Source organism: Poecilia reticulata, linkage group LG6 (assembly GCF_000633615.1).
Source record: "Poecilia reticulata strain Guanapo linkage group LG6, Guppy_female_1.0+MT, whole genome shotgun sequence".
Classification (NCBI taxonomy): Eukaryota; Metazoa; Chordata; class Actinopteri; order Cyprinodontiformes; family Poeciliidae; genus Poecilia; species Poecilia reticulata.
This window is the reverse complement of record NC_024336.1, coordinates 6,023,479-6,050,938: the sequence shown is the minus strand read 5'-3', so window position 1 is coordinate 6,050,938 and position 27,460 is coordinate 6,023,479. Positions and strand designations below refer to the sequence as shown.

The following is a 27,460-nucleotide window of genomic DNA, read 5'->3' as shown; positions in this document are numbered from 1 at the left end:
AATGTTGAGAAGTTTTATTTTGGCTCTTTGCATTATTTAGCCTCTTCATATGTTATCAGTCTGTTAAAGATAGTATTACCGATAGCAGTACAATTTGGACAATGCCTGTTTTGTTTAGTTTTCTTCTTGGAAAAAATTGTTTTTGTCTAAATTAAGGTGAATTCATGGTTCCTTTTTCCACATAATGTAACCGGTAGTGTTTATGATTTAAAAAAAAAAAAAAATTATGTGATCGGTATCGGTGATCGGTATCGGTGATCAGCCCTCATGGGTGATCGGTATCAGCAGGAAAAAACCTGATCGGCACATCTCTAATTTTTATTATTAGTTTTAATTAGCAATGGATTCGTCTCAATATAGTGCAATCACCTGGTCTAATGATGAGGTAATTTTTTTCCTCCGCTTACTTGCTGATGAACGAGTACAGAATGAAAGTTTTCCGCCACATCTCTGAGGAAAAGGCTTCGGCCACTACATCGAAACCATAAAGATTTTGTGGTATTCTCGTTTAGTGACGTAATTATATTAGTTGTGCTACCACCCCCACGCCACTAGAGGCAGTGGCAGGCCCGAAAAGATGCGACTAAGAAGCAGATTTAGAAGTACACAGAAAGCTACGGTATTTGTTAAAAGCTGCAGCGAGGTGTACTTGATTTGACCAGCGTCTGTTATCTTCCCTGCGTTCAAGTTTGTGGCGTTTTTAAAATAAATTAAAGTGTGCAATACCGCCACCATCTGGTCTTGAGTGTGAACTGGAGCTAATGCCGTTGATTATAAGGTTTTACATCACATCTGAAAATTGATTGGGTACTTTCTTAAAAATTACATTATGATTATCCTTTTTTTATTGTATGCAATTTTAATAAATAGTAAAAGATTATTAAGGCACTTAAAATGCATACATATTCATTCATATTTTGTTCACTTAAAGTATACTTTTATTTAATATATTAAAAGTGTATTTTGGTACAATTATGTTTAAGTGTGTTTAAAGTACTAATTTTGAAATTGGTACAAGTGTATTTTTAGTATACTCCAGATATACTTATAGGTAGTACACTTAATAATTAGTATACTTAAAGTGTACTTTCACAAATTTAAGTATGTTTGAAGTATACTAAAGTATACTTTTTTTTCACCTGGGCTACTGTTGCGACATTATGAGACATGACTGTAAAGTTAATCAAACCATTAGATTTTTGGCCAATTTGATTTGCTGTGTCCATTTGTGTTGTTTTGTGGCCAAATAAATAAATAACGGAGGAAAAAAAGAAGTGCAGCTCAAGAAATAAAATGGCGGTTCCAAGCTTACCAGCCACGTGTTTAGTGACTCATAAGTGTGTTTCATATGTCCCTTCTTGGTCACATGTCCAATAGAGTGGAAAAAAACCCTCTCTAAATGACTAAAAGTAGATGTATGTGCTATATCTATGATGCTTTGATACATCAAACACACCACTAGCGCAGGTTACTGATTTATCAACTTCTGACTAAGCTCTCTGACTAATATCTGTTTTTTTAACTCTTGCTACTCTGCTGGTCTGCAGTTGAAGAAATGCTAACTTACCCGTCCTGTCATCTCAAATGAGTCACGCTGACAGGGAAGATTATTCACAGCAAACCACAAAATAACCGATCAGAGAGATGATAATCAGCATCAAACAGAATAAGAGATCATCGTTCTGCAGAATAACTGCTTCCAACTTTTGGCTCATTATGATGATGCTGAAACACTGTTTTGGATGAAAGTCACTGTCTTGAATACCGAAAAGCACACACCAGCTGAAATGGTAAATTCACAACGACCAGATAATAAGCCGGGAAACTGAAACTCAGACTGCGGGATCAGAATGAAACCGGTCTGATTTCCTCTAAAATGCCTCACAATGAAATGAGTGGGATGCGTCAAAGGCAGGATTTTAAAATGCCCGCCTCAGTCATTGTTGTGAAACGCTGATTGTCATTTTTGTCAAGCTGCTGAGTTGCTGTTGGTGTTGGTGAATGTGTGAGTTTCAGCGTCACATGATTATAGATAACACTTTGTCCTGCCTCATTTAAGGAAGCAGTGGGTGACTGCATGTTTAGTGAAACATGTTTTGGACCAAAATTCAAGGCTCTTAAGAGTGTTTTCTTATGTCAAACCTTACATTTTAGGATGATTTACCTCTTTAACTTCCAGTTATTTGTAGTTTGTTACAGCTTCTCGTTATTCTCATCAACATTTTTCAGATTACGCAATCACTTCGTACTTATTCGCTCAAACTGAACCTCCCCTCAGCTCTCTACGTGTCTCGTTGCAGAGAAAGAGTTTCTCTCCTCCTCGGGCAATACTCGGATAACAAAAACCAGAAAAGACTAAACCAGAAATGAAGCTGTGGTCTCCGTACCAGAACTGACGTCTGGGTCGGCCACAGAGGAAGCAGCGCTCACCTCATCGCAATCTATTTAGAACTTAATGTTTGTCTGAGCAAAAGGTTTGCTGAATCAGATGACTCGGGAAGGTTTGAAGAAATATTTGTCTGTATCTGTGCTTGTCTTCATGTTGGTCTTCATCTCCTAGAGTTAACTGCACTTTAAACTTCTGCTGTTAAACCTTTAAGTACACTGATGAAATAAAAACACATATTGTTTCCAACGTCCCTCAAAATGTCTGACCGTTTCACTGGAAAAGTATGTACCTGTTCAGGAACGAGATGCCAAATCAACCTGCTTTCTTTATGAAATTTTTAGGAAAAAAGTAGGGTGTTACATGAGCTTTTCACATCTCATTCCAAATTGTCGCTGGATAATATAAAGTGGGGATATTATGTAAAATTGATCATTTTGAGCTCTGTCTTATGTCAAAAATATAAAGGGAGTTGCTTTGATTGTTTTTTGCATGCTTGATAAATTTTTGAATCTCCCGTGGCAACCATTTGGGGTGCCTAAACACTCCCATAAAGTGCTGCTTATTTCCACACTCAGCTCCTAAAGACTAGTGGTAGCAGATTAGCAAACATCTGGTGGAACTGCAAGTCTGCTGAGACTGTTAACTACGTCTCAGTCCAGCACTCCAAAGAACGACTGTAAGCAGCGTAATGGAAAGGTGTTGTTGGAAAGAGTTGGAGTATCAATTTTTAAGAAAATATTATTGTCTGTTTTATTTACAATTTAAGATACAAAATTGTATGTTGAAACTCCTTCATGTTCTTCTCAATTATAATCGGAAAAATACATATATTTTGTCATTACAGCAATCAGAGCTTTCTTCTAATTGCTGATGAGGTTTTTTGCATATTTTCACAGATTCTTCCCAAATGTTTCTTTGGTGGTGAGATTGGAAGGCCTTCTTGCCATCAACCATTTCTAAAATCTCCACAGCAGATTCAAGTTGGGACACTTGAAATAAGTTGGTAAAAGTTAAAGATCACTTTAAACCTCCAGGGTGTGAGGATCAGTAGGTCTGATGTTAAAATTAGTTTGGTGATCTGAAATATTTAGCAAATGGAAGAAGAAATCTGTAGGGGAAAATACTTTTTCACTGAACTGGACAAAGAGCCACAATCTAAACTTGGCAATAAATGAGTCGCAAAGTCACTGAGTTTGTTGTCATGCCAGCCATAGCACCATTTCTGCAATGGTGCCATGGTGACCATTACTAAGGATGGTACTTCAATGAGATTGTTGCATAATGTAGCTGTTTTATGTATATGTGTTTTCCCTTTATGTTTTATTCAGTGTAGCCAATAAAACATAAAGCTGGAATTCCCAGGGCCACTCAGATTTGCTTTTGCTGCCGATCGTCCAGCTCACGTTCATCTCCAAATCTTCCTTCCGTGATATTAATGAAAAACCAACTAATAAACTGAGGGAAAAAGACCTTATTTAAGAAGTGCCTATTGATGTGGATTGTTGTTTAGCATAGAACATATTTTGTTCTATGTTACACCAACAATAAAAGCTGGGCATATGGGTGCAAGAAAGTTTTTTATAGACTGATGGAGAGGTCAGTAAGCAGTTGGCTCTGTATTGTATTAATGGTAATGGTAACATCAATGGTCAACAGACAGCATGTAACACTAGTTTGAATATCAGATGTGCAGGTTGGGGTTGGTTTCTTGCACTTCACTTCCAATAAAAATAACACATAAGATTGACTTTTTGTGCTACATTTACCTTATTTGAAAGTGCAAACATTTGTAATTCTTTCCAGTCTTCTTTTTAGAAAAAAATACATCTAATTTGAGTTTAGACTTTATCTAAACAAAATAGTTGTGGTATTTCTAAAGCAATTTCCCAAGCACCTTCCAGCACTCCCAACACCTGGAATACAACAAAAGAAAATAGCAATCCCTCCTAGGTATCGTTCCATTTTTAATAACCCGTAGTATTTATTAGGCTGGACTCGCCACATATCAGAGAGATCTCGCATAAAATATTTTTTATCAAACAGCTCTCAGCTAACTTCAAACAGAACAAGGTCAATGTTTCCATTCCTTTCATAATAAGCAATGAGGCTTCTCCTAAAGCTATTATGAGCAGCATTTCATCTGAAATAAAAAAATGGCGGAGCTGTTTTTCAGTCTTCTCAGAGCTGACTGAATAGTTAAATGGCTTTTATGTTTTCCATTTATATCACGTTTCAAACATGAAATACATTTGCTGTTCACCAGGCTTATGTATTTAAAAATGTCGCATAAAGACATAATGTCACTTTGTGTCTCCACATGTGAACACTGCCGTCTATTTCACAAATTTATGTGAAATAATAGCATAATGTCACTCGGTCGTTTTCTGAAAAAAATATGTGGCTCAGCTAAAATGAGTCAAACATACATTAAGTAGGATTCTGGCAAAAAATGAAATATCACACTTTTTTTTTTTTGTACAAATACCCACTTCTCAGAGAAACCACCACCTGGTGCTTATAATTCAGCAGGCGAGGTGTTGGAAGAATTCAGATTACCGATCGTCATAAAACAAATTCCCCTCTGTTGCATTTTCGTTTCAGGCCTAAACATTTTACAGAAAAAGCCACAAAATAATCCTTAGAATGTGTTGAAGGTTTTTGGTAAAGGTTGGCAGCTCTGCGTTCCATGACCAGTACAAAAAAAAGGTTTATACATATATAATCATACATATTGTTTCTGGTTTCTGCTCTGTTATAGTAGTAAATAGTAAATCCAATTTCCTATGTTTATTAGCTGGTGTCCCACATGACTCTATGTTTGGTCTAATTCTGTTTTGTGTGATTATCAATGAATTACCCTCTTTACGTGGATGTAATGAGTTATGGATATGATAGTACTACGCCAAAAACACAGAAGAGTTGCATGCTGGGTAATGGCAAAGATTAACTCGGCAGATATTGTTAAAAACGTCACAAATCAAATTTACTTTGTGGGAGAAAACGACAAGTGTATATCACAATCCTGCATTTTTTTTTTGTTTCATGAGAGTTGCCTCACAATGTAAGAATAAAAAAAATACAGGAATAGTTGCTGATAGATAGGATTCTGCATGAATTTACCATTCCGAAATGTGTGCTGCTCAAACACGTTTGCAGAGAATAGAGGTAATTGAGAGGACAGGAAGGTGTGAACTGGGTATTAGACCAGGTCATTCTTAACTTGGCCACTTAAAACTTGGCTTGCAGATGTCAACAGAACCACATCATCTGCAAAAAGATGATGAACTAAAACCAGACACCTTCCTCTCCATGACTACACCCAGAGATCCACAAAGATGATTGGTGATGGAGGAAGTCAAAAGGCTTATACATACAAGCAAACAAAAATAAATAAATAAATAAACCCTACATCTGCAGTACATTGCTGCACAAGTGTCAAGTGACTGGTCAACCAAACTCTGCTGGCCCTCTTAGCAACTCTGTGAAAGTGAAGGTTTGACTCATTGTTTCACAGTAAGAGGAAAATCCCCACTGTACCTCATCAAGTCGAGGTTCGGCTGGTTGGAACCTCTTTTTTTTTTTTTTTACATCGCTGGAAAGAAGAGTTCCTGTTGATATTCCTGTTGTAATTAACTGCACGCGCTGGATGCCCTCAACTTGAGACGCATGAGCTAAAGATGAAACCGATCCTCTTGACTCAATTTGCAATTATCTTCTTTCTATGTTTAAATGAAACAATTTACCACTAGCTAGTTGACAAGCGGATAAATCAGCACTCTGAAGACGGAGGGCGGCTCTTTGCTTTCTAATACACTGAGAGAAGGAGGCAGGGAGAGGAGCACATGTTGTGTCTGAATGACAAGTGAAGGAATACGTTTGGTCTCTCCTTTCCTCACATCAAATGAGTTAAAATGAGCTGAACCAGATAGAATCCATACATCAAAAGAGAATAGAAACTGGAGTTTCTGTTAGATGCATTGAGGTCTGTTCCATGAAATGAAGCTGGGGAAGAGGAGGGGCTCTGCAAAGCAATCAGGATGAGAAGCTGACATGACTCAGCCTTCTTCCTCTTCAGCGTTGGAGAGATGAAAAGAGGAGTCATCGTTTGGTCAGCCGACTTACCGGATTTCTGGGGGGGGGAAACACGTGGTTTTGATGCCGTGGAAGCGGAGAGCGCGGGGAGGGGGCTTGCGCATGCCTCCTTTACAATTGTACACGACGCCTCTCAGCAGAGAGGTGCAATTATTCAGTTCCCCGTCACTCTGCAGGAATGCAGGCTGGGATTCCTGTGCTGTGACTCGTGACCTTTCACCTGCCATCCCCATATGGATACTATTTCATCCTTCCTTTCTCTCTTGGCCAGGGAATTTCCCAGATTGTGTGGTTTGGCTCTCCTGGAGGAAGTTATACTGCATAGCATTGTTACTTCATGCTGAGTTTAGTTTAATACAAAAAAAAGAAAAGAAAAGAAAATTCCCAGTTTTATTAAAGCTCCTTAAAAAAAAAAAAAGTACTTATCAGAGCACGCAAAGCAATCATGGTCCAAACAAATCATATGTGTGTGGCGTTAACGAAGCAGCTCCCTGTGTGCATTTGCGAGCTCAAAGTTGCCGTGTCATGCTGGGTGTGTGCAACGTGTGTGAGAAACGACGGGCAACGGTAAATCTGGGTGTTTCACTTGTGAGAGAGCGCATTAGCGAAACCTCGCATGTTGACTGTCGACATCTCCCAAACTGACACGGGTACGAACACGGCGCTCGGCGACTCCGTGTGTGTTTACTTCAGCCCACGGTGACTCAGAGTTACGATAATGACTGTGGCAGAGCGGCAGATGAAAGGCTCGCCCTGACTGTGGACGGCAGAGAGAAACAGGAGTGAGGGCTGAGCACCTCAGAACCTCCCCGCTGCTCGTTGGGTCGAAACGCATCCTGGTCTGAGGCACAAGCTGTAAAGTCCATTACAGGATCTTCCGGCGCGTGGAGCAGGACTCGGCTCCAGGTCCGACCGGAAGCATCACGAGGGAGAGAACTGCGCATCGTCTGTCTGGCAGGGGATGGTTCACTTGCAACAGGTTCGTATTTTATAGTCGTTCATCTGTTTCGTTTTTCCCCATGATTCAATTTACGTTCTTTAAATGTCACAGTCTGACCTTAGATCATTTTTGAACAGTCGCTTTGTAACGTAATGAATCAAAAAGCTCTGGATGGTCAGAGAGAATTTTAACTATGTTTAAATGCGTTGAGCCCGACTATGTTTCTGATCCCTACAAGAATTTTGATATTAATAACTCTATCAGTAATTAGTCTAATCTGCTCTAAAGATGGTAGGAAATACATTACAACTGAAATTAGAAGGGTTCCTACTATTATAATATATATATTATAATAGTAGGAATATATATATATATATATATATATATATATATATATATATATATATAGAATATATAATTTTTTTTAATGATGACTTTTGTGTTTCACTCAACACACCCGGAGGCCGTCCAGTGCCACTGCATGCAGCATGCATAAGTAACTTGAAAAAGTCCATTATGTCATTTAAGCCCATGTTAGATAAAATCTTTCACTTTGCCTCACTGCTGATTTCAGACAAGGTGATAAGGCTCCAGACTATTAAATGACTTACTGGCACTTGAAATCCCCTTTTACTCATAGCATCAAATTAAGTGACATTTCTACTTCCTGGTATAACTAATCCCATTACTTTGTCTCTGTTTGCACAACGACTTGTGATTCTGAGTCATTGTTCAAAAAACAAACAAAAAAACAACTCATTGTCAAGGAATAAGAGCTGTTTTGTTGGTAAATGACACTTGTTCTAATTAACACTGTATCAAGTACATGTCAATGTTTTGTTACTGACGAGGTGTGTAATCCCTGTGGTGCAAAGGTTGACTTGGACCAAAACCAGACATTCCTGACATTTAGGAGCCCTGAGATATTTGTAGACTTGTTAAAATAACCAGGCACCTCGGGTTGGAGCAAAGAGATGTTGAGGCTGCCTTTCAAAAACTGGAATTATTTCTAGACCACACAGCTTCCTCCTGGAGGGTCTTTCAGCTTAATGGGCAGAGAAGTTCTTCAAAGCATCAGGCAACAATGGGTACTGAATACAGTCAGCACTTCTTGTTACTGTACTCCGTCGTGCTTCCAAGTCCCGTCTACATCCTTCACCAGAAACAAGTTGGCCAGATGTTTAACATGGAAAGCTGAATCTCCGTCCTTCAGAGAGACAATGCCTCTGATTAGACCCTCTTGAGCTGATGTGTTGTTTTTTAGAGCCTTGTGCTAGCCGATGCACGCAATCCAACACTGTAGAATCAAAGCCACATTTCTCAGATCGACTTTGGTCAGTTTATAAAGGTTCCGGTCTTGAGGTTAGCTGCCTCTCTCTCTATCTCTCTCTCATCCACACTTTACTCTAATGGAGTGCTGAGTAGAGGCGAACTCCTTTCAGGAAGAACTTCATATTCATCTCCATCTGCATGAGTGTGACCTCTGCTCTTTCTGACTCACTCCTGCCTTCAATTGTCAGGTGTCTGATGACACCAGGGGAAATTTACTGGAGAGAGAAAAGGCAAAGCTGACGTCCATCAGAGCTATGACTTCCATCTGGTCCCATGACTCTCGTTTACGGCTTTTTACTTTTTCTTTTTTTGAGCACTAATTAATTCCTAGGAGGTAAAATTCTATTTCATCCAGATGCTATATGATGTAGCACTCATACCAGTCCTTTCTTTGGATGAAAATGGAGATGATATGTGTGTCTCTGCTTTTTGATTGAATTATTCAGTAAGCAGTGAAAGGAGAGAATCAAAGGATGGTGATGATGGGATGACAAAGAGTTTGTCACAAGAGAAAAAAAACAAACAAAACCCTTCACCCATTTTCAATTCCCATTTAAGAAAAACCTTTCCGGAAATGACTAACTCTGAGTTTGAATTGTACTTTGATGTCTTAATTTCCAAGTTCCACATCTGAAAAATGAACTAACTTTACCCAAAGCTGTAATTCTGGCGGAAGTTCCTCGCCAACCTAATATGTCTTGTGTGTCTAAAACAGCTGCAATAAAGTTTTGATTGTCTTAAACAAACGTCTTCACACGTTTGTTGGGCTGTGACTCATATCAGTTGTAGCACAACTGCACGTGTAATATCTCTATTCCCCTTCACCATAACTGCCACCTCGGGTAGAATGTGCAAAAAGTCAAATAAATGCATTTAAATTGCAGTTTCATCCCCTCACAATAAAAATGTAAGAAAAATACAAATAGCCTCTAGTTTTAGTACATTTACGTTTTAGGAAAAAGAATATAAAAATACTAATAATTTAAATTATTGCTGAAATGATTAATCAAATTAAACTAATTGATTATTGAAATAATGTTCAATGTTCAAAGGCAATTTGCTGAAAGAACAACACAGAGCAGGAACTAAGCCAAAACTGTACAAGATATATATATAATATGCTTTACCCAGAACTCCTCAGCTGACATTTATTTTAAAATAAAATAAAAATCTACAATCAAGCACCTTTTCCCATCTATTTATTAATAAAAAAATCAGCAGATTAGTAGATACTATTATTTTAGCTGTTGATGCAACATTTCCAACAAATGAGCAAATGTTCATTAAAGGAACAGTACGTTACATTTTAGGCAACCAAATTTTAGTTTTCTTACTCAAAAAAGTAATTGATTTATTTGCGTCCAAACCTAAAAGATTCGGACTTCACCACCAAAACTAAATCAGCAGAAAATACCAGTGGGCATATCCAAAAAGCTGCATAAGCTAAGAAGTCCCACTGATGGTAATCAAAGCAAGATTTAAAAATTTTAAAAGTAAAATGAGTGATATGCTCTTTTTTAGGTGTAATTATTTTAAATACTTTCAGTAACAAGACATTACCGTCTTGATCTAAAATGAGAACACATTAACGATTCTAGATATGACTGCAAACATGATGCTGCTTGAGACATAATTTTTTTTTTGTTCATTTTGTGTTTTTGCAGACACGGGTTGATCCAGGGAAGTGGAACATCAGGACACACTTCGGACTTCCACCCAAGCTCTGCTGAGGCCAACAGTCCAACTTCTAATAGTCTTCAGACACTGACGATTGGCTCCGGTTTGATTGCTTGTTAATTTAGCACTCCCCCTGGTGTCCATCCGCAGAATGAGCCACTCGCAGAAAGAACAAGAGCCTTTCAGCTTTGCTGCGCATCTGGATCGACTCCTACAGTGTCAAGAATTTCCTTCTTTCTGTATAATTTTGTATGAAGCTAAAGATTTAAATCTTTTCGTCCAACAATCTGCTCTCAGGAGCTGATTTCATTTGGGAGCATAGATGTTTGTATCCAGTTTCTAGCACCACATGAAATCAGTGTTCTGGGAGGTGGACTGCCAGCATGTTGTACGTCACTATACGTCAGTCAGTTTCATATCAAGATCGTATGTACTCAAATGACTAGTTGTGGAAGAATGTATTGATTTTTACAAACTATTATTAAATAGCTGCAGGTGCATTCAATTAGTACTTCTTAAAATATTTAATATTTAAAATATTTAACATCTCACATTTCTGTAATTTGGTTCTATCTATATAGATTAAAACTGGTTTTGATTTAGTTGATGAACATTTCCATGTTGTTAATACTTGCCTTTTGAGTGTTTTTTTTTTTCATTTTTCTTTTCAACTACTATATGCCAAGTTTTCAACTCTGAAAAATCACCTTATTTGTGCAGAAAATAAATAAAGAAATGTATAATATAGACCCCTTGAGCTTGAGCTTAAGAGTCTAATGGTTCAACAATCGGTAAGGAAAAGCACCCAAAATAATTGTGGGACCTTCAAGAAATATAATATTTATTAGAACTACTTTAAAAGATTACAAGCAGCAAGGTTTGCCCCATAAAAGCGAAAATAAATTAGTAAATGACCAATTTTTGTTAGGACAATGTAATAATGATAACTAGAAAAATACCTCAAAACATCCACTCCATTTAATTGACACATATCAGAAATAATTTCGTGTTATGTAGGACAGACAGTTTCAGACATTTCTTATCGGTTTTTATTCATTCTAGTCGTATCTGACTGATTCAATATCATCTCGCAACGTTCAATATTGGCTCCACCCCCTCAGTGGAAGATGGGAGGAGCAAAACTCTGAGCTTTCTCCTGATTGGTCCATTTCCAATAATCCGCCATATTCAAACTTCCGCCGTCCAGTGTGTGTGTTGTCATTGATTCCCTGTTTTCTTTGTATAGATAAAGCAACTTTCTATACACTCGGACTTAGTTTTTTATTATCTACTCATTAAGACACATTGGTATAGGATATTCTACAACTAATTGACTCGCAAAATGGAAGAAAACGAGGAAGTTCACGGAAGGACGGTGGGAAACCAGAAGCAGAAACTACGGAAGATTTCGTCGAGGACGTCTACTACGAGTGTCATCAGCGCTGCAGAGCCGTCGCCCCCGCAAAGACTGCGGAGAAACAACTCGAAGAAGTACGTAGCTGCAAAAACAAAACAAATAAATAAACAGCTCATCATTTGATAGCACTAAGTTGTAAAATGCGTAGGTAAAAATAGGTTTATTCCGAGATAACAGCCCCACTTCGTCGACGGAGACGGGCAGGGCTGGCATTAACTGGCAAATGATGCCTTCAGGTGCGCCTCGTAGATTCCTCTGATGTGCCACTTAATAACAATAAGTGTTTGTAGAAAATACTATTGAATAATAAAGCCTTAAAAATGATAATTCCTCGTTACAACTTAAATAATAAACGTAGAATCAATTTAATTCTCGAATGATTGTTTATTAAGTCATCTTATAAATTCTTAATTATGGGGTTTAGTTACAAGAAGTTGTTTTGGTCAGAAAATATTACAAAATTGCTTATTTTATTTTGAGCAATAGAATTTACTAATATTATTCAACCCAACTGACTATCAAATTGTAAAATATATCAAATCTGTGATTATTGAAGATTCTCCTGGTAATTGACAGGGAAAATAAAATAAAAAAAATCTCATTTATTATCTGCATCAAAACTAAAACCTATGTCATAAATATTTTTTGATGCACTTATTTGAGATGAATGAAATCAGATAAAGGTATGGAACATGCTTTGATGCATAAGTAGAAATAATTTGGTGATTAATCAATTTCTTGTTGAATATAAAATGTTTACCTGGGTTTTATATCTTATAGTCGGTAGGAAATAAAAACAGTTTGAATCAGTGAAAACAAACAGGTCAAAGAAAAATGTAATAAATATCAGCCTTGTTAGTGTGCCTTCAAATAACAGAGTACATTGGATATATTTTTTTAACTCTGATCAACAGTTTGATAATTTCTGCAGCTGAACTATTACACTGTAGTAAGTGATAAACTATGTCAAATTGTCTTTGTATTGCCAACTTTAATAAATGCAAATAGTATAAGGAGTTAGATAAGGAGTTGTCTTCAGCTGGATTACTGCATTCCAACATGTAGCAACTACAAATGTTCAGCAATGTGCCAAATATTATGTCAAGTCATCAAAAAGTGTTTCACAAAGTATGAACTAATTTCAAAATATGAACAACAATAAAATAGTTGGGGGTGGGGGGAATAAATAACTATCTAAAACACACACACACACACACACACACACATATATATATATATATATATATATATATATATAATAAGATACGAACTTAAAAGTTGCACAATAAAAGCAAACATAGTAGGCTGAACTAGAGAATATCTTTATAAAATGTGGTCATGCGATGAGCACAAGCATAAGACTGGGTCAGTTTGTACAGCTGGCTTTTGATGACTCCCTCTGAGAGTCATGACACTTTGTAGCTTCACTGTTTGGTCAATATAACGGACCGTTTTTTGTTTTTTTTTGTTTGTTTTTTTTAGAGAGAGAGACGGAGCTGAACGACTCCTTGTAAGGCTTTAAATATTAACACCAGTCAGTCACCTGACAGCATCTGTCACATTTCAGGCCAAACTTGACAAATCTCAATGCAAAATGTCCTGAAAGTGAGATCCTCTCTACTGTAGCTGCAGTAAAGCCCAGGAGAGTTCGAAAATAGGGTGTGTCCCTCTGTGTTTTTGAGATAAATTTGACTTGCCAAATTTATAAGACGGTTTACAAGCTTCACAATCGGCTGCGGATGGTGTTCACTTGTTTCCACTGTGAAATGTTTGCAGAACATTTGTGTCTTGTCCTGCAGACCGTCACTGCAGAGAGGCAGCTCGTTCACCTTCCTCACTCCAGGGACACCTTGGGACTTCAGTCTAGTGAGTTCATGTGACAGTTCTGCTGCTTTTATTTACTAATGCCTTATATGATGAGATTACCAGATAAATGTAAATAGTTATCTATCTATTACATCTTTTTTTTGTATCCTTTTAACCCAGAAGTTATTTAGTTGAACTGTTTACACCAACTCTTTCTATTTAGAGATGATGGATATATACTTTTGCAAGACGCCAAAGTTTTACATTAAATTTGTTCTGTTTATCTTTAATCGGGTGTCTGAAAATAAACGGTAACMTTTTGTTTTGCTCCTATAGAAAAGAAAACGCAAAGAAAAGGAGGATGACACCGTCAGTCTCTCCAGCTTTGACCTCAAAGTGAGCGATCGTCCTCTGTAATTGATGCAGATCTTCTACTGAAAGAATCCATATATCACATTATAATCAATCTGCGTGACTCAGATCTCGCATACAATGAGCTCAGACTTAACCTGCTAAAACTGTACATGAAAACCACTCTAAGGAAAATCTAAAGAGAAAACCTTAAACATGCCATTCCTAGTCGGTCTCTAAGGGCTGTTCTGCTCCGATATCGCTGCAATCCATACAGTTATTTAGTCTACACCACAAAAGACATTCATAGATGGACGCGTCTAAATGAGTGGTTAAACTTTTGAAGAGTCTGTATGACATGATGAGTATTGTTCTAACAGGAAAGCACTATCGAGTCTCTTTCCTGTTTTGTGGGGCTGCAGGAACTGCTAGACTTGTCCTGACCTGCATTTTGTTTTCTTTGAGCTGCAAATGGTCTAAAACCACATAAACGAATCTTATTACAAGCACCAAGTCTTTCAAAATCCTGACCCAGAATTTTACATAAAATTATATATATCACACATAATAACTAAACATGTAGATTCAACTGTTAAGTTGAATCTTTTCCTTACATTATGGGCAATAGGCATTTCCGCGCTCACTCGTTCTCAAAAATTTCAAATATCACCTTAATTTAATGATGTGGAATAAAACCTAAAGGTGAAATGAGTGACTGAAATAATTCTATAATTCTGACTGATTTTATATATTCATTCAGTGGAGCTAATGTGAGATGACATTTTCCAGGAGCCCAGTAATAAGCGAGTGCGATCTCTGGCTAAAGTTTCATCTCTCGTCAACCTGATATCTCCGTCGAAAAACGGAGCAGTGCGGCGCTTCGGCCAGTCCATTCAGGTAAGCGTCGACCCGGTCACACGTTTATTGCCAAGAAATAAGTAAGATGTAATTGTCTTTCCTACAAATGTGTAAATTTATTTTTTACCCCATTTTCTCCCCAGTCCATGTCGTTGCGTAACGATGGGAAGTCACCGGGAAYGACTCTCAAAGCTGCCAGCAAGACCCCGGCTCCGACTCCCACCAAACGCAGGAACAGCACTCTGTGGTCAGAGACGCTGGACGTCCATCAGAAGAGCGCCTTCTCTGCTAAGGAAATCAAAAGACAAGAGGTAGTGCGAGTCAACATTTTTTTAGACGACACAAGGAAACAGGAAGGTTAATAGATCGTATTTATCCTGCAGGCCATTTATGAGCTTTTCAGGGGCGAGCAGGACCTCATTGAGGATCTGCAACTGGCACGAAAGGTTGGGAAAACTTCCTGAAAATTAAATTAAACATCTCGTATTAAATGTTTTCACAATCCCCTTGTGGCACTTCCCACATTCAGGCCTACCACGACCCCATGCTCAAGCTCTCCATCATGACCCAGGAGGAACTAGCTCACATTTTTGGTGACCTGGACGCATACATCCCCCTCCATGAGTGTGAGCTGCTGCTGACCAGCCTGTCCCTTAAAGCCCCATTAGTTCCTAGTCTATGCTCCTGACTGGGTGATCTTTGCTTTGTTTTTTTCCTGCAGACTTAACGGTGAAGCTCACAGAGGGAACGGGCCCTGATGGAACAGTAGATCAGATCGGCCAGATAGTGATAGATTGGGTAAGCATGCAAGCAGGAAGACATAATGTGACACATTACATTATTTCAGTGCACTAAACAGTAAAACGTCCTTTTAGCTGCCTGGCCTGAACGCTTACAAAAACTACTGTAGCAACCAGCTTGCAGCCAAGGCGCTGCTGGACCAGAAGAAACAGGACAAGCGTGTGCAGGACTTCCTGCAGCGCTGCCTGGAGTCGCCTTTCAGCAGGAAGTTGGATCTGTGGAGCTTCCTGGACATCCCGCGCTCACGTCTGGTGAAGTACCCTCTGCTGCTGAAGGAGATCCTCAGACACACCCCTCCTGACCACCCCGATGTAACCAGTCTGGAGAGGGCGGTAGGTTCAAAGACAGTTACAAAGTTAATCTTCTATTGTCTGAAGAACGTTTTCAGGATTAAAGGACTAATGTTCCTGCAAGATCTAGAGCAAGTCATCCATGCATTTATGTCTAGCCGCATGGATTACTGTAACAGTGTCTTCAATCAAATATCAATCATCCAGCTGCAGCTGATCCAGTACGCTGAAGATGGAGCACATCATGTTAAATTTGAGTTGGTGACACCTGCAGAAACCCTGGGACTGTGCTTAATTCAATTTGGTTCAATTCAACTCAACTCAAATCACATGAGAGACAAATAGACTCAAAAGTGGTAGCTCAGACAATATAACTCATAAAATTCACACATACCTACAGATATATTTAATAAAAAGCACATTTTTATGATTGTGTGCATTGTGAAGTAATTATGTAACCCAAGTGCAGCAGTGTAGCAAGAGTTCATTAAAAAAAGCTATAAGAGTTGTTAAAATTATGCCAGAAGCTTGATGTTGACTACATATAACGTGTAGCTTTTATGCAAGGTCTTGAAAGACATTTCTTCAATTATTGGATGCATGTAAATATCTGAGCCTTTATATCTGTTTTTGACATTGTGAGAATTATGTTCACCCAGTTCCTCTTTTTAGAGCTCATTAGAGTTGTATTATTACTCTACACACCAAAGACAATCCTTCAAATAACTCACTAAAAGCTCCAAATGACTGAAACATTCGTGTATGTAAAAATTTGACTGGAACTGTATTTTACTCGTTTCCGCTGTTCCAAATCGTTCTTCCATTTGTGATCCAGATCACAATAATTCAGGACATTTTGTCTGACATCAACGTGACAAAAGGGGAGTCGGAGTGCCAGTATTACATAGACAAACTGGAGTTCCTGGATGAAAAGCAGTGGGACCCTCTCATCCACGATTGTAAGACCCTGCTGTGTCACGGCGAGCTTCGGACCAAGAGCGGTTCGGTGAGAACGGCGCCACGTCACCTCACCTCTCTCTGAAACTGTAATCTGGACGATGTAATCTTATTTCTCCATTGTAACGGTGTTCCAGAGGCTACACGTGTTCCTGTTCTCCGAGCTGCTGGTTCTGACCCGACCGGTGACGCGTAACGACAGGAGCTGCTTCCAGGTGTACCGGCAGCCCATCCCAGTGAGAGACCTGGTTCTGGAGGACCTCCAGGACGGAGAGGTCCGCTTAGGCGGGTCGTTCAGGGGGGCGTTCACAAATGGAGAGAAAGGTAAGTAGAGCCGTGCTCCGCAGTGACTCTGCAGGGGGTTATGCTGCTTTCCAACTTACTCCTTCAGGTCTGCTGTTCATTCGTCCCACTTTGTACATGACGGTTTCCGCTAGGGGTGAAACGATTAATCGTGATTAATCGATTATTGAAATAATCAACTAATTTAGTAATCGATTTATCATTAATTACTCGAAATAGAACAACATACTCAGAGCAGTAACTAAGATAAAACTTTACCAAAAATATGTACATTTTGCAGTTAAGATATGAAAAAAAAACTTATTTGTCAACAAATACGTTCTATGCAAATCTCCTCATCGTTTTAGCTTCACCCAATTCAAATTCTGGAAGAAAAAAAAACTCCTATTAAACACCTGTTGATATCCAGCTGTTAATCAGTTAATCCAGAAATAATCAGCAGATCAGCCCTACACCGTCTTGATAAAGCAGTAAACTGAGCTTCTTCTCACATGTTGATGTTAGAAGTATCTTTTAGCCGCTGAATCCTTTGCTACTAATAACCAAGCGTTCACTAAAGGAATGTATTGTTATTGAATTTTAGACAATAAAATGTTTTCCTTACTATAGAAGAGATTACATTATTTGTTTATTTGCATCTTTTAATATATTTCTAATATTGCATGAAATAGTTTAAATGAAAAATTTGCAGAATAGGCCAATTATTTTATCCGATTAATCATCAGAATTATCGACAGATTAATCAATAACTAAAATAATCGTTAGTTGCAGGCCTGGTTCTTGTGTTCACATCCGTTCAAGTGTCATGTCAGCAGTTTAACATGAGCCATCTAGTAGAGGTTTAACTTGCATTGAAAGCTAATTAAATAACACTTTCTAGATAAATAAGATTGAACATTTATTTTTGGCCCATTGGAAGTTGAATTTCTTTTTCCGCCCAATTGACCTGAGATGTCGGGTTAATTGGGGAAATTTGTCATAATTTAAGAATATAATCAAAAATAAACCTTTTTTTTTTTTTAAACAAGTAATTGCACAATTTCACAAACCAGTTTGGCCTCCTTGAAACTGTCTGAACACATCTAAGCTGTGAGTGGGAGGAGAGATTAAGAGTCTGGCCTTCAAAAGTAAATTTTGGTTCAGTTTACATTGTCAGTAATAATCCTTGGATTTATTCCTTTTATTGTGTCTCTCTGGTTGCTTTGAATCTCTAAAATAATGATGTACCTTATGGTTTTTAAACACATTTCAGGATAGCACCCACACTGCCATGACCTGGTTAACAGTACTATTTGGATTGCACAATATCATGAAAATATATTTCTGATGAAAACTGTAATGGTATTGATTATGATTAAGCCAGGTTTTCCTGACTCTTTTCATCTTTACCATTACACACTGGAAATTTACTAAAATCACATCAGACAGACTAAAGGTCATCCAGCTGGGGAAATGTATCATCAATACGCAGAGTGTGAATTGCACAATGATAATATATAATAATCTATCAAGCAATACATCCATGCAGTTCTTTGTAATTGCAATACCGAACACACTGACATTGTAGTGACAGCTGCATTTTGATATACTGTACATATTAAAATCTTACCCAAATCCTAATTGATTGTTTTGGATTTGATTTCAATTTGTTCATTTTTGCTCATCCAGTCTCTATTTGAAAACTCACAGCAGGTACTCAGTTGGGTTATGATTTGTGAAAAATGTGTAATATTATATTGCACTTTAATGGGCTGTATCAGGGTTGCTTCGGTTTGGGCATGAGACTGAACTCATTGTAGCTCACAGCTTTTCTTCTCTGCACAGAGGATATCGAAAAAATGATTCATGAGACAAAATCACTTTTACACCAGCGTCTGGTGCCCACTCTTGAACTTCCAGTACGATTCAGTCTGGTCTTGATATTATTCTCGAACAAAAGCAGAAAAAATTGTAAAAATGTTGCTAAAACTCACCTTCACCTCAGGGTTCATGCAGATGCCAGTTCCAAAAAGACGATCCTGCAGACAACACTGAAGTTATTGATGCTCAAGAAGTATATGTTTTTATATAGAGTATGTAAATATTTATTTTTACATTTGGAAATAATGAAAATAAGCAACAAAAAAAATTATGAAAATAATCTAAAATAACATGAAGCTACGTAAACTGATTCTTTTACCTCTGGCCAAGGAATGGTGTGTGTGTTTTTGTTTTGTTTTTCTGACTTTTTCCCTCTCTTTGCTTCCTCTGCAGCTAAGAACGTTTTCCGAGTGAGCTCCACCGACCCGTCCCACGGCCAGTCGCACACGCTGCACGTCAGCGACGTTTACCACAAACAGCAGTGGCTCAACTGTCTGCGCACCGCAATCACCCAACAGCAGGGGGCTCCAGCCAGAGTCCAGCCCGTCCTCCCCTCTCCCGCCTGCGACGAAGAGACAGACGAGAACTGCCCGCCTCCTCCCGGCCCGAAGCTCCGGCGTCAGACGCTGTCCAGAAACAGGCTGGAGCAGAAGTTACAGGGATCACAAAGGAGGAAGGAAACCGGAGTGTAGACAGATCCAATCAGGGCGTCTCTCTCGAACAGACGCTTGCTCAGCATGTGTCCTGTCGGTCAAGTTTGTCTCATTGCTTTTATCATGCTTGTCTTTTTAGCTGCACTGAAACTCCCTTTCCTCTCCCCCCCATCCAAAATGTGTTTTTGTGTTTTTTAAAACATGTATTTAGTTTACAAGAAAAAAAAAAAGGAAAAGACGATCCATTTCACTTGACTGAGTTAAAAGTTTTACACCACTAGTTGCTCTCCGGTTTCATCCTGTGGTCGATGTGTTTAACGTTGAGTTATCTGGTCCGAGATAAAGTGATGAAGAAGCCAAGGTGACATCTGAACTTCACACAGGTCTGAAAGTGTTTGCTGCGAGATAGCAAGGGAGATATTGCTATGTTCAGTAAAAACTGAAAAAGATGTATATAAATGTAATCTGTGAAAACCTGTGAGCTAGATGGCAAAAATAAGTAAAACGTGTTTGCTTGTTACTCTTTGTACTGCGTTTTATTGGCTGGGAGGTGTTTTCACCGCATTCGCTTTTCAGTTACACTTTGACCCCTTTTAGCCACTTCCTGCTACTGATGGGTTTTCTAAAACACAATGTCACTGCATTTCTCTAAAAGATTTTCTTTTATAAAAAGAAACATTTTTACAATTTAGGGGCTCCTGAACTGAAATTTGGGCTTTTTTTTTCTGTTTTGTGTGGTCGACTGGCTAAAAAGAAAAAAGTCTGATGCAGGTTTAGTTCCTTTTTCTATGCTTCTGCAATGGCTGACAGCTTGTTGGCAATTAAATGGAGTCAGGAGTTTTTTTGCTTGAAAGAAGAAATCAGGATTTGCAAGGATAACGTCAACCTGACACACACAAAAAAAAAAAACATTTTCCTATACGTAAATAGTAGCCAAATTGATCAGTCATTAACTTGGCAGTGATCAGTTTTTGAAAATGATGTTATACTCAACCTTATTATTTGCATTAAAACAATAAGATAACCGCTTCTGACCACTGGCAAATATAGCCAACATGAAAGGAAAGCAGTCGACTGCCTAAATGAGAAACGGACAGAAAGTCGACTTCCCCCTTTGCTCCCCTTCACCTAAGAGGAAATGAGATTATTTATACAGATGGATTACTTCATCACTGTGACCAGATAATATCTCTAAACTTCAACAAACGTCTTCAGTAACATTCAGAACCTTCAGAAACCTTGAAGTCCTACATGTGCTGCCTATTTATTTTTTTAACTTTCTCAATAATCCCATTTCCTTCCGAACATTGATAAGACCTTCACTAAGTGACAAACTGCTCAACATGCAGATGGTGGCTTCAGCTATAAATGATCAATAGCAGTCTGACTAAAAACCCTCTTTCTCAAAACTCATTTGGCCGTAAATGGATGTGCTGCTTGCAGGTGACGGTCTGCTCAGTGTGTTTGGATCAACAGAGGAGGTGGTTTGCTCTTGGTTTTCTGTCAGCCTGTTCCTCTCTGCAGTTAAGAGCACCTGACCCTTCACCATCCCCCCATGTCATGAAACTTGGGTTTAAAGTAGCATCAAATGACCGACTGAGACTTCAGGAAGTGAAGTCAGACTTCTGAATAGCTTGACTTTCTGAATCATTTTACAGTCAGTTGAAATGCCCTTGATTATAAATTGGTGTCATTGATTTTTTTCTTTTTCTAATCGTACGTAGATAATGGATCATTGAAAACTGGGTGTAGCTCTTTAAAAGTATTCCCACATTGTGATATTTCTCCTAGTTTGGTTCTTTCTCTGAGATTTCTTCATCTAAATTCAGGATGGGGTTTTTTTTCTCTTTTTTTGCAGTTTGGAAAAGTTTGGAATTTAGCTGTAATCTGGATAAGAGCATTTTTGAATTTACACACTTTCTGTTATCCCACCCTCTACATGTATGCATCTACTGATTCGTCCATCCATTTGTTCTCTAATCAGTTTATTGATCATCCATCCTATCTGTCCATTCCTTAATCATTTTTCTATTTACCCATCCATTTGTCAACCTGTTTAGTTTGTCTATTTTTTCTATCATAAATGTATCAATCAGATTTTTTCCATCTATGTAGTTCCGTACCCGTAAAGCGTTGACCACAGTATAAATGTCGGCTTGAGAGCGTTGGAAATTTGATCTTGGAAAAGTGTGAAATTTTGATATAAAACAGGAACCCTGTTGAATTCATTGCATAACACCTCAACAGCTTTTTTCTGGGGAATGTGGGACATTAATTGACCAGTTCAGGACTGTGGTTAATGATTTATATTTTCAAAGCAGAGTCTGTTAGGGTGCGATTAGCTTCTCCTGTTATTTTTACCCAAACAATGACTCTCCTCGTTCCTAATCTACGTGCAGCCCCACAGTCAGGTAACACTTCCTGACTGTGTTACCTGACAGTCAGGTAACACAGTCAGGTAACCTGTCAGGTAACACTTCCGTAATGAATCCTGTTGAGATTCTTCCGGTCAAATCCTATGAATAAAATATGTGTTCAGGCTGGGTTAAGGGTGTGAGTTCTCTGGCTATTTCATTCACAATCAAGACAACCATTTAAATGTTTGCTACAGTCTGAGCTCAGTAATTGTTTTTCATGTTCAGTCGTGCTGTAGGGCGGCTCAGACAGAATGAATGCATAAATTATGGGAGTGCACCGTGGGCACGTTTTGTGGGGTCTGAAGTTCATTTCTGCCTGACTGCAGTTGCTTTTATCTAATCGTGAGCTTTTTTTTTTTTACTTCTAACAACCTGGACCTATTCATGCTTTTCGAAAAGAGCAGCATGGTTTATTATTGTTTTTCTACCAACAATATCTTCCATTACAGATTTACTTAGTGAGTAAAATAGTAAGCTGAAAATAACATTTAAGCTGGTATTAACGTTTCTTTGTGATTTTTTTTATTGATCTGATGTAATTCTAATCTGAAATTTCATGTTTTCTTCAGGTTTAAGTGGAAAATGATCATATTTAATAAAAATTAAAGGCTTTCAAACTTAGGGCTGCACAGTGGCGCAGTTGGTAGAGCTGTTGCCTTGCAGCAAGAAGGTTGTGGGTTCGATTCCCGGCCCCGGTCTTTCTGCATGGAGTTTGCATGTTCTCCCTGTGCATGCGTACCCGGTTTTCTCCGGGTACTCCGGTTTCCTCCCACAGTCCAAAAACATGACTGTTAGGTTAATTGGCCTTTCCAAATTGCCCCTTGGTGTGAGTGTGTGTGTGCATGGTTGTGTGTCCTGTGTGTCTCTGTGTTGCCCTGCGACAGACTGGCGACCTGTCCAGGGTGTACCCTGCCTCTCACCTGGCATGGCAGCTGGAGATGGGCACCAGCAACCCTCCCAACCCCACTGAGGGACAAGGGTGCAGGAAAATGGATGGATGGCTTTCAAACTTTGAGTTTAACATAGTGAAATAAGTTACTGAATAAATTTACTTTTCACTTTATATTAATTAGTGAGAGGTGGAGTTGAACACCAATTAATTTTCCTTTTAAAGTACATAGTTGATAGTTATTTTCCCTGAGATAATGAGATAATTGGATTAATGATGATGATGATGGATGTTGCATTCTAATGTAGTTTATTTTATTAATTTTTTTTTATAGAATGTACACAGTATTTATATTTCAGTGTTTCTAGCTGGCGTTAACGTTTTTTTTAAAAAAATTCCCACACTATTGTATTTGAATTTGTAGCAACATTCCCTCCCCTTTCTGCCTTGACGCAACATATTTAAAGAAAAATTAAAGACTGATTAGGTTTTGTATAGAATTCATATTTTCAAGATATTTTACATTTTCTCCAACTAAAATATATCGTCCCTTTCAGTTTAAAGATAGCTTGAATGTAAATCAAAGCCGAGCCTCCTGAGACTGACTGAACGAGAATCAAACGTACTTTCAGAGAGGCGCTGCTTCAAAATGATATTCCTCTGGCAAGATAATATTTAAGTAAAAAGTTTATAAATGTTTTGTGTTTACACACTTGTGTAGCGAACAAAAGATGTGAAGCAATTCTTAATATACCGATTTTGTTTTCTTTTTATTTCCATGAACTTCATAGAGGTATAACCATCTGTAATATTTACATATTTACATCAAAAATAAATATAGTTACAGAATATATACAAGTGCACACAATTGTACAGTGCTAATAACGGAACAATACATTTGTTTAGAGTCAGTTTATCATTAAAGACTTTAATAAAATTTCCAGAAATAAATAAATTTAAAAAAAAAAAAAGCTACATATGTATTCCACTGTATTGTCGTCTTTTTGTTGTTTGGGGACTGGAATATATGTTAAACAAAGTGGAATACAAACAATGTTTGCCTCTACATAAGACTCTATAGAGTTTCTTAGAAGTCAGCACAGTGCGCTACGATCCCCAAGATAATATATTTCTGATTTACCAGAGAAGCAGACAGATTTCACCCCACCTAAATGAGTAGCGGTGCTCCAAAGTCCATGCCGCTGTGATTCAAACTAATCGTTTCGGCGGAAAGCAGTTCCAAGAAACATGAAAAACCAGATTCCAGGTGACGGCAACAGCGCTAACACTGGAAGGACGGTGGCCTGTAGTAACAAGCGAACGAACTTCTGTAATTTCATACATATTTCTGAAGAAAAGAGCTGAACTGGCCAACACAATGGAAACCTTTGTTTCATACTGCTTTAATAAGGAGATGTACTTGTTTATTAGACAAGGTAATTGAGTGTTTAGCCTCTAGATTCAACCAGCCTGCCTGTTTTTAAAACATCTGGCTAGTTTCACAGTCCAGATTTTATTTTTTTTTTGCACCCTCAACAGCCTGCCACATTGCATTCTGAGAAAACCCCATCAGAAGCTCACGAAACGCCGCAGATTTATGCTTGAGTCTGTCAAATGTGGTCATATTTCAACGACAAGAGGCTTCATGTGCGAGAGGAAACTTCTGATGCTCTTGGGCAAGAGCAGCTCCGAAATGACTTTGCGCGCTCTTGCGCCGAGAGTCCTCCTCAAAGCCACTCTGCTGAGCTGCTGCAGGCTCAGGGGAGTATCTGGGGAGGGGAAAAAGCAAACACCAGATGTTTGATATTTGCCGAAGCTCTCGCCGTGTGAAAGGAACGGGCAGTTCAAGTGGGAACACGTACTTTCGTAGAACTCCAGGCAGAGGTAGGAGGGAGAGCCCACGCTGGTGTAGTGGATTGGCTTCTTGTTCAGGTTGTCTCGAGCGAAAACGCTCCCACCGAACTCCACAAGCAGCTCTATCAGATCGGTGTTGTTGGTTTTAGCGGCGTGGTGGAGGGCCGTCTCGTGGAGCTTGGAAGCGTTCACGTTTGCTCCTGGGAGAAATCAAATAAATCACATTGTTCCTGGATGTTCCTGTGCTGGTCGTACAGAGCTTAGCAGAAGTGGTCGGACCAGCTTAACTTTTCCACACTTTCTAGTAATTTGATGCATTTTGCTGGGATTTTGTGTGACGCACCAACACAAAGCAGCACAAGACTGTAGAACGGATTATTTCCAAATGTTTTACTGATAAAATTGTGCAAGGTGTGACATACATTTGTGTTTGTATTCGCAGTTAGAAGCTGCAAAAAGGTCAGGTCCCCCTTTTAGCTAGACACCAACTCCGCACATATCGTCAGAGGCGGTGGAGGTGCTACTTTTTATCGGTTGGATCTCGTAATATTCCAATAGTTTACACATTGTGATTGCAATGAAGCAAAATGGTAACCAGCCCGTTTGGAGGGGTCGGCTCAGTTACCTGCAATGAGCAGGACTTTGGCGCAGTCGAAGTGTTGCCTGGCACACGCTACGTGAAGCGGCGTTCCATAGTGACAGTCGTGAGCCTCCATGAAGGCGCCTCGATCGATCATCAGCTGAACGCAGTCTGAGTTACCTGATATGAAAGACAAGGTGACTTTATTAGAGATACAAGGTGTGTGTGTGTGTGTGTATATATATATATATATATATATATATCAGTTGCACATGAGAAATATCTAAAACAGAGAATACAACGATGATTTCTTTTTTTTTAACAAAACCTAAAAGAGGAAAGAATTAGCTAAGAACTTTTCAACTTTTCGACAACACATCTGTGTAAATTAAAACACCTTAAAAAAGCTTAAGATGGCTTGTAGCTATCCACTATGAATAATAAAAAAAAACACATTATCCGGACTCAACTAAACGCCTTGAAAGCTCTGAGAGGATTTTCAAAAGAAGCCCCAGGAAATATGGGCATGATAGCCTATCTCGAGATTGTTTATCTTGCTGACTTGCAATGCCATCTGTGTGAGTCAGTTACCTCCCATGCACGCCTCGTGAAGAGGAGAGAAGGTGAAGAGTGGAGGATTGACAGTCGCTCCATACTCCAACAGCAGCTTGACGCAATCCAAGCTCCCGGCTGCGCAGGCATCACACAGCGGGGTGCTTCCATCGATGTTCCGAGCGTCCACCTGCAGAATGGCCCCATAGTCGTATGCAAACACATTAGAAGAGCCACTTTCACGGCTACAGCCACATCTGGATCACCTCACCTGTGCACCGGCGGCCAGCAGCAGCCTGACGCACTGGGTCTGACCCTGTATGCAGGCCTCGTGCAGCGGGGTGATGGAGTCCACTGCAACGATGTTCACGGCAGCGCCCGCCTCAATTAGCTGCTGCAGCTGCAGGGCTCGGCCCTGCGCGGCGGCCTCGTGCACCGCTGACCTGTCCGTCCAGAATCCAAGGCCATGAGCTGCAGACACAAAAAAAAGCAAAACAAGTCTGAGCACTCCTGCTCGTGTCTGAGGCGTGGGGCTGTGATCAGTCTTCAGCTGTCTAGCTTGATCTTTCAGATAGTTGCAAGCGTATGTTTTCCTCTGCGCCTATTTGTTCCTCTTATCGCAAATGTGCAAAAGTATTTAAGATAAATTCACCTTTTTTATGAAGTGCACAGGTATTGCAGAATTTTTATTTAATTAAATTACCACATTTCCATCCAGTCTCACAAGGTTCCCACGGCGTCACAGATCCTCAACTATGCTTAGTAGCAGGGATGGGAATTGATATCACTTATCGTTTTGATTCCTTGTTGATTCTCCTGTCGATTCTCATCGAGCTTTGAAATAAACTTTCTAACTCAAAAAAAACCACCACGTTGTATTTCATTCAAACTAAATTAAAGTCAGCTTAAAAAATAAGAATCCCTCTGTCAAATGAACATTTTAACATGAAATGCACAAGGAACAATCTTTCCAGACTCAGCTGTGGAAAACACCTGTTCAGATGTTATTTATTTTCGCCTCTGTCATTTTAGTCTTCCCTCCATCAATAAAATATGTAGCTAGAAGTGTACAAGAAGAGCTTACATAGGAGCGAGCATCACTCCGGCAGTCCTCGTCAACTACAGTCATATTGAACATATTGGAATATTAGTGACAAGTTCCTGTATTTCAGTAACTCAGCTCACAAGTTGAACACAATACATTGGTTAATTCCACTCAGACGGATGTTTTAAAGTTTTTCTTTCTATTAACAATGATGATTTCTTGCTTACAGCTAATGAAAACATGACATTTAAGATTAGAATATTTTACATCAGACCAATAAGAAAACTTTCTTAATGCAGAAATGTGAGACAAACGAACCTCGTCGCAGCCCATATTCTAATTTACCGAATATGACTGTAAATGTTAATATGAGACGGAGATTATTCATACAGGATGG

General features: G+C 38.9%; 2 protein-coding genes and 1 long non-coding RNA gene across 3 annotated transcripts; 1 reads left to right on the top strand and 2 right to left on the bottom strand.

The window, feature by feature from the left end:
• Positions 1 to 10,734: 10,734 nt before the first annotated feature.
• Positions 10,735 to 20,246, top strand: LOC103465802 (neuroepithelial cell-transforming gene 1 protein-like). Its single transcript, XM_008410971.2, has 12 exons — positions 10,735 to 11,921; positions 13,647 to 13,713; positions 13,990 to 14,049; positions 14,794 to 14,901; positions 15,006 to 15,173; positions 15,246 to 15,308; positions 15,392 to 15,488; positions 15,584 to 15,660; positions 15,738 to 15,995; positions 16,789 to 16,959; positions 17,048 to 17,234; positions 19,467 to 20,246. Exons 1-12 carry the CDS (start codon positions 11,773 to 11,775, stop codon positions 19,763 to 19,765), a joined length of 1,704 nt encoding a protein of 567 aa, XP_008409193.1. The 5' UTR covers positions 10,735 to 11,772; the 3' UTR covers positions 19,766 to 20,246.
• Positions 15,067 to 19,483, bottom strand: LOC103465801 (uncharacterized). The gene is made up of 4 exons (XR_533850.1): positions 19,393 to 19,483; positions 19,187 to 19,231; positions 17,294 to 17,343; positions 15,067 to 15,150 (listed from the first exon to the last, which is right to left on the bottom strand). It is a non-coding gene; the product is annotated as an uncharacterized LOC103465801 (long non-coding RNA).
• A 3,531-nt stretch (positions 20,247 to 23,777) lies between the features above and the next one.
• On the bottom strand, positions 23,778 to 27,147 carry asb13b (ankyrin repeat and SOCS box containing 13b). Its single transcript, XM_008411044.1, has 6 exons — positions 27,103 to 27,147; positions 26,290 to 26,619; positions 26,058 to 26,208; positions 25,512 to 25,646; positions 24,895 to 25,086; positions 23,778 to 24,801 (listed from the first exon to the last, which is right to left on the bottom strand). The coding sequence occupies exons 1-6, from the start codon at positions 27,145 to 27,147 to the stop codon at positions 24,653 to 24,655; spliced, it is 1,002 nt and encodes a 333-aa protein (XP_008409266.1). The 3' UTR covers positions 23,778 to 24,652.
• Between the last annotated feature and the right edge of the window lie 313 nt (positions 27,148 to 27,460).

Excerpts from the sequence above, each read along its gene's own strand:
- asb13b (XM_008411044.1), bottom strand. The coding sequence starts at position 27,147 with ATGACTGTAGTTGACGAGGACTGCCGGAGTGATGCTCGCTCCTAT. Across the intron at positions 25,647-26,057 it reads TCACGAGGCGTGCATGGGAG|GTAACTCAGACTGCGTTCAG; the intron begins GTAACTGACTCA and ends CTTTCATATCAG. Across the intron at positions 24,802-24,894 it reads CTGCCTGGAGTTCTACGAAA|ATACTCCCCTGAGCCTGCAG; the intron begins GTACGTGTTCCC and ends TCCCCTCCCCAG.